The following is a 13,207-nucleotide window of genomic DNA, read 5'->3' as shown; positions in this document are numbered from 1 at the left end:
GGTCTTTGGGCGTGGGAACATTTTCAGGCAAAGGCAAATCTTGTGTCTCTCCTTTATGCTTTTATAAGGAGACTCCAAGGGATGGGGGATAGTTATCTAGCCAGAGGTCCTGATGCCAGCCCCCTTCTATCTTCCATCCCCTTGTGTGTGAAAGCTGCATGCAAATCCCTGCCTAGGGAGTTCCTCTTTAAATACAACCCCCTGATTCTCGGAGCCGCAGTCCCTGCTCGGACAAAGAACTGGCCTTTCCACCTCAGACATTCTCCTCTTTCACCATCCCATTTCACCCAACTTCCTTTGAAATCTCCTGCCCAGATCAATACAGGAGCTGGAAATACTCCACACAATGGAGCAGCCCAGAGGGACAAGAAAAAGCCCAGTTTCATGAGGGGAGCTGGTGAAAGAGGAGAATGTCTGAGGTGGAAATGCGAGTTCTGTGTCCGAGCAGAGACCAAGGTTTCAAGAATCAGGGGTTTGTATTTATGTTCTTATATTCCTATGTTCTAATGAAAAGTCCTAGTGTCACAGAGTCCCCAGACGATGCTCTGGAACTGCTCCCTACAAAGCCAATCAGAGCTCTGGGGAAACCTCCTCTCTGAGCAGACTGTCTCCAGGGCAAGAAGCTCACACGGCTTCCCTCCTGGGTCTCTCCTTCGAGCATTCAACATCCTCTGCCCCTCAGTGCGCTTCCCACAGCAAGTCCGCACAGGCAGGGTCCTGGAGAAGCCACAGGGTCCTGCACCCCAACTCTGCAGTCAGACGTGACTCTCAGCCAGCCAGTAACACAGAAGGTTTATTATATGACAGGAACACAATCTAAAACAGAGCTTGTAGGTACAGAGACCAGGACACCTCAGCTGGTTCCATTTTAGGGGGCAGTGAGCCAGACCCCCACATCTGCACTCACTCCATGTCCCCAGCCAGCCCCAAACTGATTCCTCCTCCAGCCCCTACTCCTCTGCTTTCTTCCTTTCCCGGGCCAGGAGGTCACCTAATTCCTTTGTTCTCCAACACCTTTAGCTATCACCTTTCGGGGGGGGGGGGAAGGGCCCAGGCCATTAGTTGCCAGGAGACAGAGTGTCGGCCTTTTATGTACACTGACCATTTGCTCTGCAACAATTACACCCCCTTATCCCACCACCTAGAGACTTAAGAACTTCATAGGGGAAACTGAGGCACCCCTACAGTATTCAGAGGAAACTATAAGAACAATCTCACTTCATCACACCAAGCCATTCACACCCAGGGGGTGGTAGCACTTACTCATTTCTTTGACCCCTGCTCTTACTTCAGTATCACCATTCCCAAATCCAGCTGGTCCATTCCAGCTAGGAGCTGGTGACACCAGAAGAGACCCTCGAACTGACTTGTATCACTGGTTATCTTGTGGAGAGGGACTGGATCCGCCAGTCTCCCGAGGGAGGGTTACAGGGACTGGGAACCCTACATTCCTAGTGCTCATCCTTCCAAAACCGACTCAACATCTCTGGGAATGTCCCTGAAGATGAGTTCTGTCCACAGCTGAGTGACATGTACCCTGCAGGAACCGCCCTGTGTTACTGCTCCAGACACAGGCAGTGAGCCAGACAAAGCAGGGATCGGAGTTAGAAGGGAATCCAGTTTGCAGCCCCCCGCCCTCTTTAGCACTAGGCGTTAGGAGCTGAGGGAGAGGGACTCGCTGACAGGAGGGGTTCTCAGGAAGGGAAGTTGGAAAATACCTGGTGTATCTAGTCTCCTGCAACACAACACACACTTCACGGGTCTTATTCCGTTTCGTTGGGAGCAGGAATGAAAACCACACCAGTTTCTACACACCCACCCTGAGAACTTCTCATCCCCTCCAGCAGGCGGCAGCACGGACACACAGACCCAGAGAGAGCAAGTGGCGAGCGAAGCCACCCACTCCCACTGGGACTAGCAAACACACGTGGGGGGGTCGCATCTCCGTCAGCAGCAGGCAGCAGTGAAATACACAGACACACACACACACACACGGGGTAGCGCGCGCGCACACACACACACACACGGGGTAGCGCGCGCGCACACACACACACGGGGTAGCACACACACACACACACACAAGGGGTAGCGCACACACACACACGGGGTAGCACGCACACACACACACACGGGGTAGCGCACACACACACACACACGGGGTAGCACGCACACACACGCACACGGGGTAGCGCACACACACACACAAGGGGTAGCACGCACACACACACACACACGGGGTAGCACACACACACACACACATACGGGGTAGCGCGCACACACACACACGGGGTAGCGCACACACACACACACGCACACACGGGGTAGCACGCACACACACACACACACGGGGTAGCGCACACACACACACACACACACACACACGGGGTAGCGCACACACACACACACACAGATGGTTTTATTACTCCCAGCAAGAGATAGCAATGACAGAAACACACAAAAGCTGATCCGGATTCCCCACCACCACCCCATAGGACAAGCAGGGAGGGACACCCCCATACAGAAGGAGTTGGTCTTTTCTCTACCTAGCAGGAGCCAGGAGGCCTCACAAACACACACACACACACCCGGCATTTCTCCTCGGGCGGGACTCATTCCATCCAGCAGAGAGCAGCAATGAGACACACATGGATTTACACACACGCGCTATGACAAAGTCCTACAAGGAGGCAGGGTGCCCCTCGTGGATTAAAATTTAGGAGAACCGGGTTCTGTTCCCGACTCTGTTGCTAGGTGACCGTGGGAAGTCACGTCACCGCTCCGTGCCTTAGTTTCCCTGTCCCTATAATGGAGATAATTCTCCTTAATGCCAGTGACAGGCAGCAGGGACACACAGCGATAGTCACATACCTGCCACCCAGCTGGGGTCCGCAACACCCAAACAATCGCACCCATGGTAAGACCCAGATCTTATTCCGCACCCAGCCAGGGACAGCACCACACAGACACACGGCAGCGGAGAGCCCAGGTCTGGGCGCTCAGACTGAGGGGCTCAGTCGAGGCGGAGGGAGAGCTGTCGGGGTCCAGGCTCCGTGGCAGTGTGTGGAATACATTTAAAAGTGTTCGCTGTCACTGGAAGAGCGGCCCAGGGTCCCACAAATAGACCAGATCCGTGTCTCACCCCGGTGTGAGGCGCAGGCCTGTGGCAGGGGAATATTCCGGCTAAATCAGAGCCCCCCGCCCCCCGCCAAGCCCTTTCACCTCCCTTCCCCGCTGGCGAAACCCGCATGCAAATCCCTGCCCTGCTTAAACCCCAGCCCCGGATCCTGCGAGCCTGGGGCACCGCGCCGCGCTGGCCCGTTTCTTCCTGCTGCGGGTGTCCCCTTGCCGCTGCACCGCGGAGAAATGGCGCTGCTGCTGCCGGGGTGTCTTTTCTGCCTCTTGGCGGCTCCCTGCTGTGAGTATTTCGGGGACACGCAGCCCCCGCTCTCCTCCCTGCCCGCAGCGCAGCGTGGAGCGTCACTTCTCCTTTTCTCCCCCTTTGCCAAGGTGTCCTGTCGCAGATCCGCCTGGCCCCGTCCGCCCCGGGAGTGGTGAAGCCCGGAGAGTCCCTCACGGTGACTTGCGCAGTGTCGGGGGACTCCATCGCTACCCGCGCCTGGTGGAACTGGGTGCGCGAACTCCCCGGCCGAGGGCTGCAATGGGTGGGGCGCATCCATTTCTCCGGGAGCACGAACTACGCCCCCGACCTGCAAACGCGAGCGAGCATCGCCAGAGATGACGCCAAGAACGAGTATTACCTGCAGCTCCGCTCCCTGACCTCTGCGGACACCGGCACCTATTACTGCACCAGGTGGGACCCACGGTGATACGCGCCGGGACAAGACCCGGGAGGGAGAGTCTCCCTGAATGAGGCGGCTACGTCTCTTCCCTGTTTCAACCGCCCTGCCCTCTCCCGAGGCGCCTGAGATCTTCCCGCCCCCTTGCGCTGACAGCTCCTTTCCAACCCTGAAATGTTTCCAGCGGGTTCCGGAGGCGCATCTGCCCTGTTTACTGCTCTGCAAGACCTGAGCAAATCACTTCGAGCCAGATTTATAAAGGGATTCGGCCTCCTAATGATTCCCGCTGAAACACCTTTAAAAATCCGGCCATTCAATATTCTCTGTGACCGCCCCCACCCCCCAGGTCTACCAAAGGGACCTCGAGTGGTCATTAGGCCAGTTCCCAGCGCTCATGGCAGGACTAAATTCTATCTTTTGGACCATCCCTGAGAGTGTTTGTCGAACCCGCTCTTAACAATCTCCAGTGATGGAGATTCCACAGCCGCCCTAAGCACAAGACTCACCTTCCACAGGTCTCTCTACACCACATTTCCAAAGCTGGGAATCTAAAGTTGCAAATGTGCAAATCCCACTAGATGCCTAAGTACCTCAGCAGTTTAGCTCACCGAAGGCCACCTATTTTGATGATATTTAGGTGCTTACGGTGTAGGTATTTCCCTAACTCCCATTGATTTCAATGAGTTGTTAACATCTGGATACTTTTGAAAATCCCAATACCTTCCTATCTGGATGTTTAGGAACCTAAATGCCTCTGAGAGTCTGTCTTTCTCTGCCTCGGTTTTCAGTCTGTGTAATGGGGATAATGACACTTCCCTACTTCACAGGAGAGTTATGTGCGCAAATACACTGAAGATCGTGAGGGGCTCAGACACTAAGGTAATTAGGGCATATCAGTGACTGAAATGGATGGTAAAAATTTCCCGTCAGCCCTTTTCTGCAGTGGAAAATTAGGATTTTAGCTACAGTTTTTCCAGAAAATATCTATTTTGGGCATTTGGTTGAAAGATATTTTGTTTTTTGTAGATTATTGTAAATTTTTACTTTTCAAGATTTTTTCTTTCTTTCTTTCTTCTTTCTTCTTCTTTCTTTCTTTCTTTAAGACAGATAAAAGTTTTTGAGGGGTAACAGCCTATTTCCCACCCAGCTCTGCTGGAATCAGACCCGTCTCCATCTGGTCCAATCCTCCTGTTAGTTCAGTCAATGAAAACCAGATTCTGCTCATTTACACTGGTTGAGGTCCTGCCTAACATCACTGATATCTGCAGGACTAGTTCAGATATCCCTCCCGGTCATTGGGGCAGGGCTGGACCCTGGCAATTTCATCGCTGACTTCCATGGGAGCAGAGCCAGGTGCTAAATCTGACACTGAACTGCCCGGCGCCGGATGCTGGGGAGTCTGCTTATTATTACAGACCTCATGGACTCGTTCTTGGCCTTCCTTTTCCTCTTAGCCACCCATTCTTGTGAGTATCTGTGGGAGGCGGTAGGGAAAGTTCTGCTTCCCTTGTAATGGAGCGAGAAATGCCCCTTGACTTCAGCAGAGCAGGGGGAGTCCCAGGGAGTATCTGAACAGCATTATCATTCCTGAAATAAATTCCTTCCTCTTTCAAGGTATCCGTGCTCAGATCCAGCTGGTCCAGTCTGGCTCGGGAGCAGCGAAGCCCGGAGCGACCCTCACCCTGACCTGCGTGGTCTCGGGCCACTCCATCGCCAGTGGTCACGGCTGGCACTGGGTCCGGCAGCCCCCCGGGAAAGGGCTGGAGTGGCTGGGACGGGGATATTACAGCCGTTCCACCTGGTAGACAGACTATGGCCTGGTCCACACTACGCTGTTAAACTGATTTTAACAGCGTTAAATCGATTTAACGCTGCACCCGTCCACACTACACTGCTCTTTATATCGATTTCTGTACTCCTACAAAACAAGAGGAGTAACGCTAAAATCGATATTACTATATCGATTTAGGATTAGTGAGGACGCAAATCGACGTTATTGGCCTCATTATTTTACAGTAGCTACCCACAGTGCACCGCTCCAGAAATCGATGCTAGCCTTAGACCACGGATGCACACCACCGAATTAATGTGCCTAGTGTGGACGCGCACAATCGACTTTATAATATCTGTTTTATAAAATCGGTTTAAGCTATTTCGAATTTATCCTGTAGTGTAGATGTACCCTGAGGCTCATCCTTTCAGAGTCGAATCACCATCTCCCCTGATTCCCCCAAGAACCAGATCTCCCTGCAGCTCCCTGGCAGCTGCAGACACCGGCAGCTATTACTGCGCTAGGCAGACACAGTGACACAGAGCAAGCAGGGACCCGTGCAACAAGGGGGCGTGGATTCTGAGCAGACTTTCAGGCCTCTGTCTTGTTGTAATTTATCTGTCTAGAGAAAGGGAAACACAAACACAAGACATTTGCACTAGATGGAAATGAAGGGACATCTTCTGTTTCCCCTTTCCACTCCCCCCCCTCCCCAAATAGACTCCTGTGCTAAACATTCCTGAGAATCGTGGCACGGTGACCTTAAAGAATAACAGCTATTGCTCCCTGGGGACTAACCTACAAATATCAATTACTCCGAATCAATATAAATCAGTTTAGTTAAATGGGTGCCATTTTGGTGTGTGCACGCTCTTTTTTCTGTTTCAAATTCGTTCCAGCGGTTCAGCTTGGGAGCCAGGAAAAATGCTGGAAGCAAGATTTATAATCAGTGCAAGAGTGTTCACACAGAGAAAGTCGAAACGGTTAATCTCAATGGGATTGGAATCACATCATCACCCCTGTGAGTGTAGAACGTGTGTACACACACACACACACACACACACACACACACACCAGATCTCATTCCTTCCGGTAGGGGGAGCAGTGATACAAGCATCCCAAGAGAGAAAGCGAGAGAGTGTGAGAATGCTCTTGTAATCCGAAGCTCTGAAAGGAACAAGTTTTTTTCTCTCTCATAGAAACATGATTAGATATCGGATGAGACTCGAAGTCTGTCTAATCCGGTATCCTACCTCCAACGGTATCTGATGCTTCAGAGGAAGGTTGTTTGCAGTGTTGTTGTAGCCATGATGGTGTCAAAAATATTAAGATACACAAGGTGGGTGAGGTAATATCTGCTACTGAAACAACCTCTAATGGTGAAAGAGACGTGTGTTTGCACAACACAGAGCATCTCTGCAGGTCTGGAAAAGGTCAGACCTGAAGAAGACCTCAGTGTAACCACACAGCTTGTCTCTTTCACCAACAGAAGTTGGTCCAATCACAAATATTATTTCACTCACTTTGTCTCTCAGAGGAAGGTGGATGATAATCTATGCACACACAGGTTTTACTAAAACAGATATTAAAACTCGAAGATTACTGATGAGTTGTTGCAGGAATCGTCGGGTGAGGTTCAATGCCCTGTGTTAAGCAGGTCAGACTAGGTGATCATGTCCCTTGGTAGTCCCATCTGGTCTTAATATCTATGAAAGTTACTGAATTGTTCCCAATGTGACTGCAAATGAAGTGAAATTACGTGAAAACTCAATGGAATTTTACATTCAATGAGATTTGGCTGCCTAACTCCCTTAGGTCTTTCTGGGGCAAAAAAGCCATTGAATGATAATAATTACCACAAGAACTCAATCTCATACCTTCTGTTTAACCGTCAGTGTTTGGACACTCCCTGCAGCAAAGTTTCCTGACATCTGCAGACACTATAACCAATTACTGTACCCGAAGTAGCCCAATGACAGGGAGGAAAGAAGGGACTCAGCCCAAAAAGAAGTGGCCAGTAAACAATAGTGAGGTCTGAGTTACAGAGACAATTAAGCCACCCAGACACAAACACAGAGAGAGAGCGAGAGAGAGAGAAAGAGTGAATTGAATAGGAATAGATTTTTCACAGAGAATCCAGAACTTACCCCCTTTTCCTGCACATCGTTTGCCTTTCAGCTACCACAGCATCTCGTCAAACTTCCTGAGAAAATAAATGCGTTTGTTTTCATTACAATGGTTACATGAACAGGCAGCGAAAGATTAATGGGAATGCAGAGTTACACAAAATCACTCAGGGCCCAGGGGCTCCTCTCCCTGATTTCTTCTGCAATCAGGGGTGGGGGTTCCGGGGCTGTCAGGGGACAGGGGACAGGAGGGGGTTGGATGGGACAGGAGTTCCAGGGGGCCCTCAGGGGGTCAGAAGCCAGAGGTTTCTGATAGGAGGCGAGGTCCGGGCCACACCTGGCTGTCTGGGGAGGCACAGCCTCCCCTAACCAGCCCTCCATACAATTTCGGAAACCGATGTGGCCCTCAGGTCAAAAAGTTTGCCCACCCCTGCAGTAGAAGGTAGCACTGACACAAGCACACGGAAACAAAAATCAGCCCCACAAATCCTATTCCTGCCTCGGGGGCAGCAGTGTTTCTCCTGCCCACCCTCACTCCGAGGAAGTTCTTCTGCATGAAACATACCTATTATAAGGTTGGTTTCTCCCCATCCTGCTGTTCAGATTCTGCCCTGTGTCCTGCCACCACAGCCTGTGTTCTGACAAAGCCCAGGAGCTGCATCTTCTCTCCATTCCCTTTTCCATCCCTCTCACCACAGCTGCTTTTCAGGCTCTGCGGCCTAAACCAGCCCTTCCCCCACGTTCAGCTGCTGCTCCTTCCCCATCTGACATTCCCACAAGAGTGTCATTTCCCTGAGGCCATTTATATCAATTTCATATGCCCAACACATTTTTGTAAAAGCCAATGCACCAATACAGAGATGCCTTTTACTCAGTTGTGAAGAAAGAAAGAAAGAAAGAAAGAAAGAAAGAAAGAAAGAAAGAAAGAAAGAAAGAAAGAAAGAAAGAAGTTAGTCCAAGTGCAGGCCAAGGGATAGACTCTAAACCCTGGAAAGGGACTTCTCTACCCAAATGAGAGTGCACACTTTGGGTTAGATCAGGATATGTACATGGATTTAAATTCACATTTTAGGTTCTATCCAAACTAATTTCCCCTGCAGACAAGGCCTAAGACAAACTGGAGTAACTCTGTTTCTAAACCAGTCATGACTCCCTAGAGCAGTCAGCTCACGTCTACATGCAGCTTTTGAACTCATATAACTGCTTGAGGTAGGGGTGTAATGTTTTCGCCCATGTAGTTATAACAGTGCAGCGCCTACTTTGGATGAGGTTATACGAGTGTAAAGACACCTTACTCCAGTCCAGTTTGCCTTCTTTCTCCTCTGGGTCATGAGCAGACATTTTGTCAGCCTTCTCCGTGGACGCCCTTGTGTTTGAGAGAAAGAGCAGAGTGTATGACCCAAGAATATTGGTTGTCCCTGAGCCATTCCCTACCTTTCTCAACAGTGTCTTGAACCGCATAGCTGGGAATGGGGTCACCAGCTACTTTACAGGCCAGTGTAAGGGACTCTCTGGGGTTCAGCCTAACACACACCTATACACAGACCAAGTTTCACTCCCCACCGCAGGGCACAGCAGCGTGTATATCTCTCCCGCACTGTTTCTCTGCCTCACAGGTGTCCCTGCTACAGCAAAAGCAACCGACACTAGGGAGATGCGTTCCCCCGAGCTTGTGCTCAGACTGTCCCCGGGTTACTGCTGTCATGGCCTTTACCCTGACAGAGCCCACAACCCGCACCGCCCCTCTGTGCGCAGCTCTCTCCCTCTCCTTGAAGCGGTTTCTCGCTCTCTGGTGCCCGGCCGGAACCAGCCTGTGGGCGGCTCCCCACAGTTGCGGCTCCTTCCTCATCCGACACTCCCAGGACAGTGTCACGTCTCTGGACATCTCCCCTCTCTTGTCTGTATTGTACAGCTCTGCCCGGGGCATTCGGCACCAGGCGCGGCTGGATTGGAACCCCCCAGTTTAGGGACCTGATCCACAGTCCCTTGCTTCCCTGAAGGGCTCCAGTGAAGGTGACTTGACTTTGGGTCCCACGCTAAGACATGAGGGGATGCGGGACTCTGCTTCCCACAGACAGCGCTCCCTGCCTAGAGGTGTCCATCCCTTTATACCCCTTGGGGAAACCCGCATGCAAATCCCTGTCCAGGGGTTTCCTGTTAAATACCAGACCCTGGTTCTAGGAGCCTCAGTCTCCCCAGACACAAAACTGCCCAGTCCTGCCTGCTGGAGAGTTTCCCTCCTTTTATGAAAATGAGAATGAAATCTCCGTGGCTTTTCCTTTCCTTGTTCTCCGCCTTCACCTGTGAGTGTCTCTCGGACAGCAGGAGAATCGGGGACAGATGCACAGATTCGTTCGGTGGCTAATTTCCTCCATGTTTTGTTTCCTTTTCCCCAGGTGTCCTGTCCCAGGTGCAGCTGGTCCCATCCAGCCCGGGGGCGGTGAAGCCCGGACAGACTCTCACCCTGACCTGTGCTGTCTCCGGGGTATCTATCACTAGCAGCAGCTACGCCTGGAACTGGGTCCGGCAGCCCCCAGGGAAAGGGCTGGAGTGGGTAGCACGTATATACCCACACGACGGGAGAAAGTGGTTCGCTGCGTCTCTCCAAAGCCGGACCACCATCTCTTCGGATACCTCCAAGAACCAGTTCTCCCTGCAGCTGGCCTCCCTCGCCGCTGCGGACACCGGCACCTATTACTGCACCGGAGACACACAGCGACACAGAGCAGAGCAGGGCTGGTACAAAAAGGGGAAGCGGATTGTCTAGAGTCACTCGGGGCCCTGTCACACTCACGTCTCCATTAGAAGTGCGGTGAGACACTGGCCCAAAGGAGGTTGAGAGGTGGCGTGGGGGTGGGGGGTTCCTCGTCTCCTAAGGCAGCTCCTTGTAACATGGACACACGGAGATCACATCGCAGGGCTCCCCCAGGGGGAACCAATCAGATAAGCACCGGCAGGTCTCGTTCCCATTGCTGTGGGAGGTTTGATAGCTATACAAATATCAATACAAATACGATATATAAACGTTCAAGTGCACCTCTGTGTGTAGACACACTAAACATTTCCCATCATTCACGCTACTGTGGCTCTCTCGGGGAATATCGCTCACTAAATCGGCTCCTTAATCCCTGAGGTTTGACTATCACTGATTCAAGTCAAGGAGGAGGTTTAATATCCCCACCAGCCATATTCTGCCCCCTTTCCAGTGTGTGTCCCAGGCAGCCCAGACTCTGACCAACCACAATCACAGGCCTTCTTTGGATACAGCCCAGAAGCTGCCGCTTTCCTATCTGCCAACTTCCCGGCCTCCCTCCTGCCCTGAAAGCTGTTTGCTGGTGTTACTTGGGCAAATCCAACCTTTCTCTCTCTCCCGGTTAGACGGGGTGGCCTGTTAGCTAGAGAGACCAAGACAGAGGGAGCTGGCCCTCACCCTCCCTTTACCCAAATCCCTGCTCCATTTTCTGAATCTTCTTGCTTCCTCTGCTCTGGTTCCTCCTCCTTTTATGTGAGAATCTGCCTCTTTACGACCATGGGATTGATTTCCAATTTCTCTTTCCAACCCCACTCAAATGACATCAACAATTCAAAACGTGCCCAAATCCAGTGGGTTTGGGGATCCCAATTCCCTTAAATCCTGTTCCAAAACCCCACTCATGTGCGCAAATTTCGCATTAGCCACACGCCTGCCCCACACCCCGGTGTACAACACTCAGGGGATGGTCCGTGGATTAAGGGTGCAGGGTTATTTACAACCCTGCGGCATTTAGGAGCCAGAATCTCACAGGATTTCGCTGGCAGTTGGATACCCAGATGGCAAACTGCCTCTGTTCTTTTCTACCCAGTGTCGCCTGAGCGTGTGATTGACTCCCAGCCATTCCTGGATTTGACCCTCACAATCCGAGCTGAGCCAGGGAAGTCTCATTAACTCCGTTTTACAAAAGTAGAACTGAGGCCAGGCTTACTAAGAGGGAGATTACCCAACCCGCCCAGAGTATTTGGGCACCCACCTCCCACTAACACGAGTGGGATTTGGGAATCCACAGCCCCTACGTGGATTTACTCATTGGCAAGAGTGATGGCTGGACGATTTAGGAACTGACACTGAGATTTTTGTCTTGGCTCCTAAGGCCCTCGGCTAATCACCAGAACAATGTATAGCTCTGATGAGCTGAGCGCCCCGTCTCTCTGGGGTGTAAGGGGGACCCCTGTCCGAAGGGGACATCGCCATGTACTGAGCTCTCACCCCCGCCGACTCTTATACCAGCCCTGGGAACCCGCATGCAAATCCCTGCTCGTGGAGGTTCCTCTTTAAATATCAACTCTAGGTTCTGGGAGCCTCAGGCCTGCCCATGCACAGAACTGCCCGGTCCTGCCCCTGTGGAGTTCCCCTCGCTGCATGGACAGGAGAATGAAATCTCTGCTGCTTTTCCTTTCCCTGTTCTCTGCCCCCTCCTGTGAGTGTTTATTGAGAGTGAAAAATTAACAACAGATCCACAGATTCTTTCGGTGGCTAATTCTTTCCCTCTCCTCAGGTGTCCTGTCCCAGGTGCAGCTGGTCCAGTCCGGCCTGGGGGCGGTGAAGCCGGGAACGACCCTCAGCATCACCTGTAAAGTCTCTGGAGTCTCTGTCAGTGATCACTATTGGAGCTGGAACCGGCAGCCCCCAGGGAAAGGGCTGGAGTGGCTGGGGTTTATCCGCAGCACTGCACAGGGAGGGAGCACAGAGTATAACTCGGCTCTCAAGTCTCGGGTCACCATCACCAGGGACACCTCTAAAAACGAAGTTTATCTCCAGCTCGGCTCGCTGACAGCTGCAGACACCGGCACCTATCACTGCGCCAGACACACAGTGACACAGAGCAGAGCCGGGACTGGCACAAAAAGGGGAAGCGAATTTCGAAATAATCAGCCTACATGGACAATCAGTGCTGTAGGGGATGAGACAGACAAACACGCGAGGCATACCGACATGGGATCTCAGGAGTCACCCACGTTTCTCCGCTTGCATCCACCCTCCCAGCCCCTTCCACCAAGGGATTTTACACGCTCTGCTTCCCTGCACTTCCCACTGAAATGTGCACCGGGGACTCACTGAGACCAGGGTAACGGTGACATGAATGGTGAGATACTCCGGGCCTCAATACCAAAGCATGCTCCATGCCTGCATCTCTGAGTGACGTCTGTCACAGCTGTGGGCGATTATCCACTTCTGGGAGTCAGGTTCCCTGGGACTCCCGTTGGGAACCGAACAATTCACACTCCCAAATTCAGACACCGGGTAGGAAATGTTGCCCCAGGGGAGCCAGTGTCAGAGGCGCTACGCGGGCACTGCTCTGCCTGAAGTCAGTGAGATCTGCAGGGGCCCAGCACCTCCAAAAATCAGCCTTCCCGCTGCAGCTCATTATGGGAGGAAGGGTAGGATTAGGGGAAAGGCGGGGGACTGGGTTAAGGAGATTCGGGTCAGTTCTGGTCTCTGCCAGACACTGCATGAGAGAAAGTGGGTAACTCAGCTC

The 13,207-nt window shown here is 52.1% G+C and overlaps 1 protein-coding gene across 1 annotated transcript in view; it reads left to right on the top strand.

Annotated features, from left to right (window-relative positions):
* The first annotated feature begins 3,323 nt into the window (after nt 1–3,323).
* Nucleotides 3,324–13,207, top strand: part of LOC115642209 — a 440,558-nt gene continuing 430,674 nt past the window's right edge. The window contains exons 1-2 of the mRNA XM_030545694.1: nt 3,324–3,415; nt 3,508–3,818. Of these exons, the coding sequence (XP_030401554.1) occupies nt 3,364–3,415; nt 3,508–3,818 (363 nt within the window). The 5' untranslated portion in view covers nt 3,324–3,363. The remainder of the gene's footprint in view (nt 3,416–3,507; nt 3,819–13,207) is intronic.

The sequence above is a fragment of the Gopherus evgoodei genome, unplaced genomic scaffold (assembly GCF_007399415.2).
Source record: "Gopherus evgoodei ecotype Sinaloan lineage unplaced genomic scaffold, rGopEvg1_v1.p scaffold_39_arrow_ctg1, whole genome shotgun sequence".
Lineage (NCBI taxonomy): Eukaryota > Metazoa > Chordata > Testudines > Testudinidae > Gopherus > Gopherus evgoodei.
Note: the sequence above shows the minus strand (reverse complement) of the source record. Positions and strands in the feature narration are given on the sequence as shown.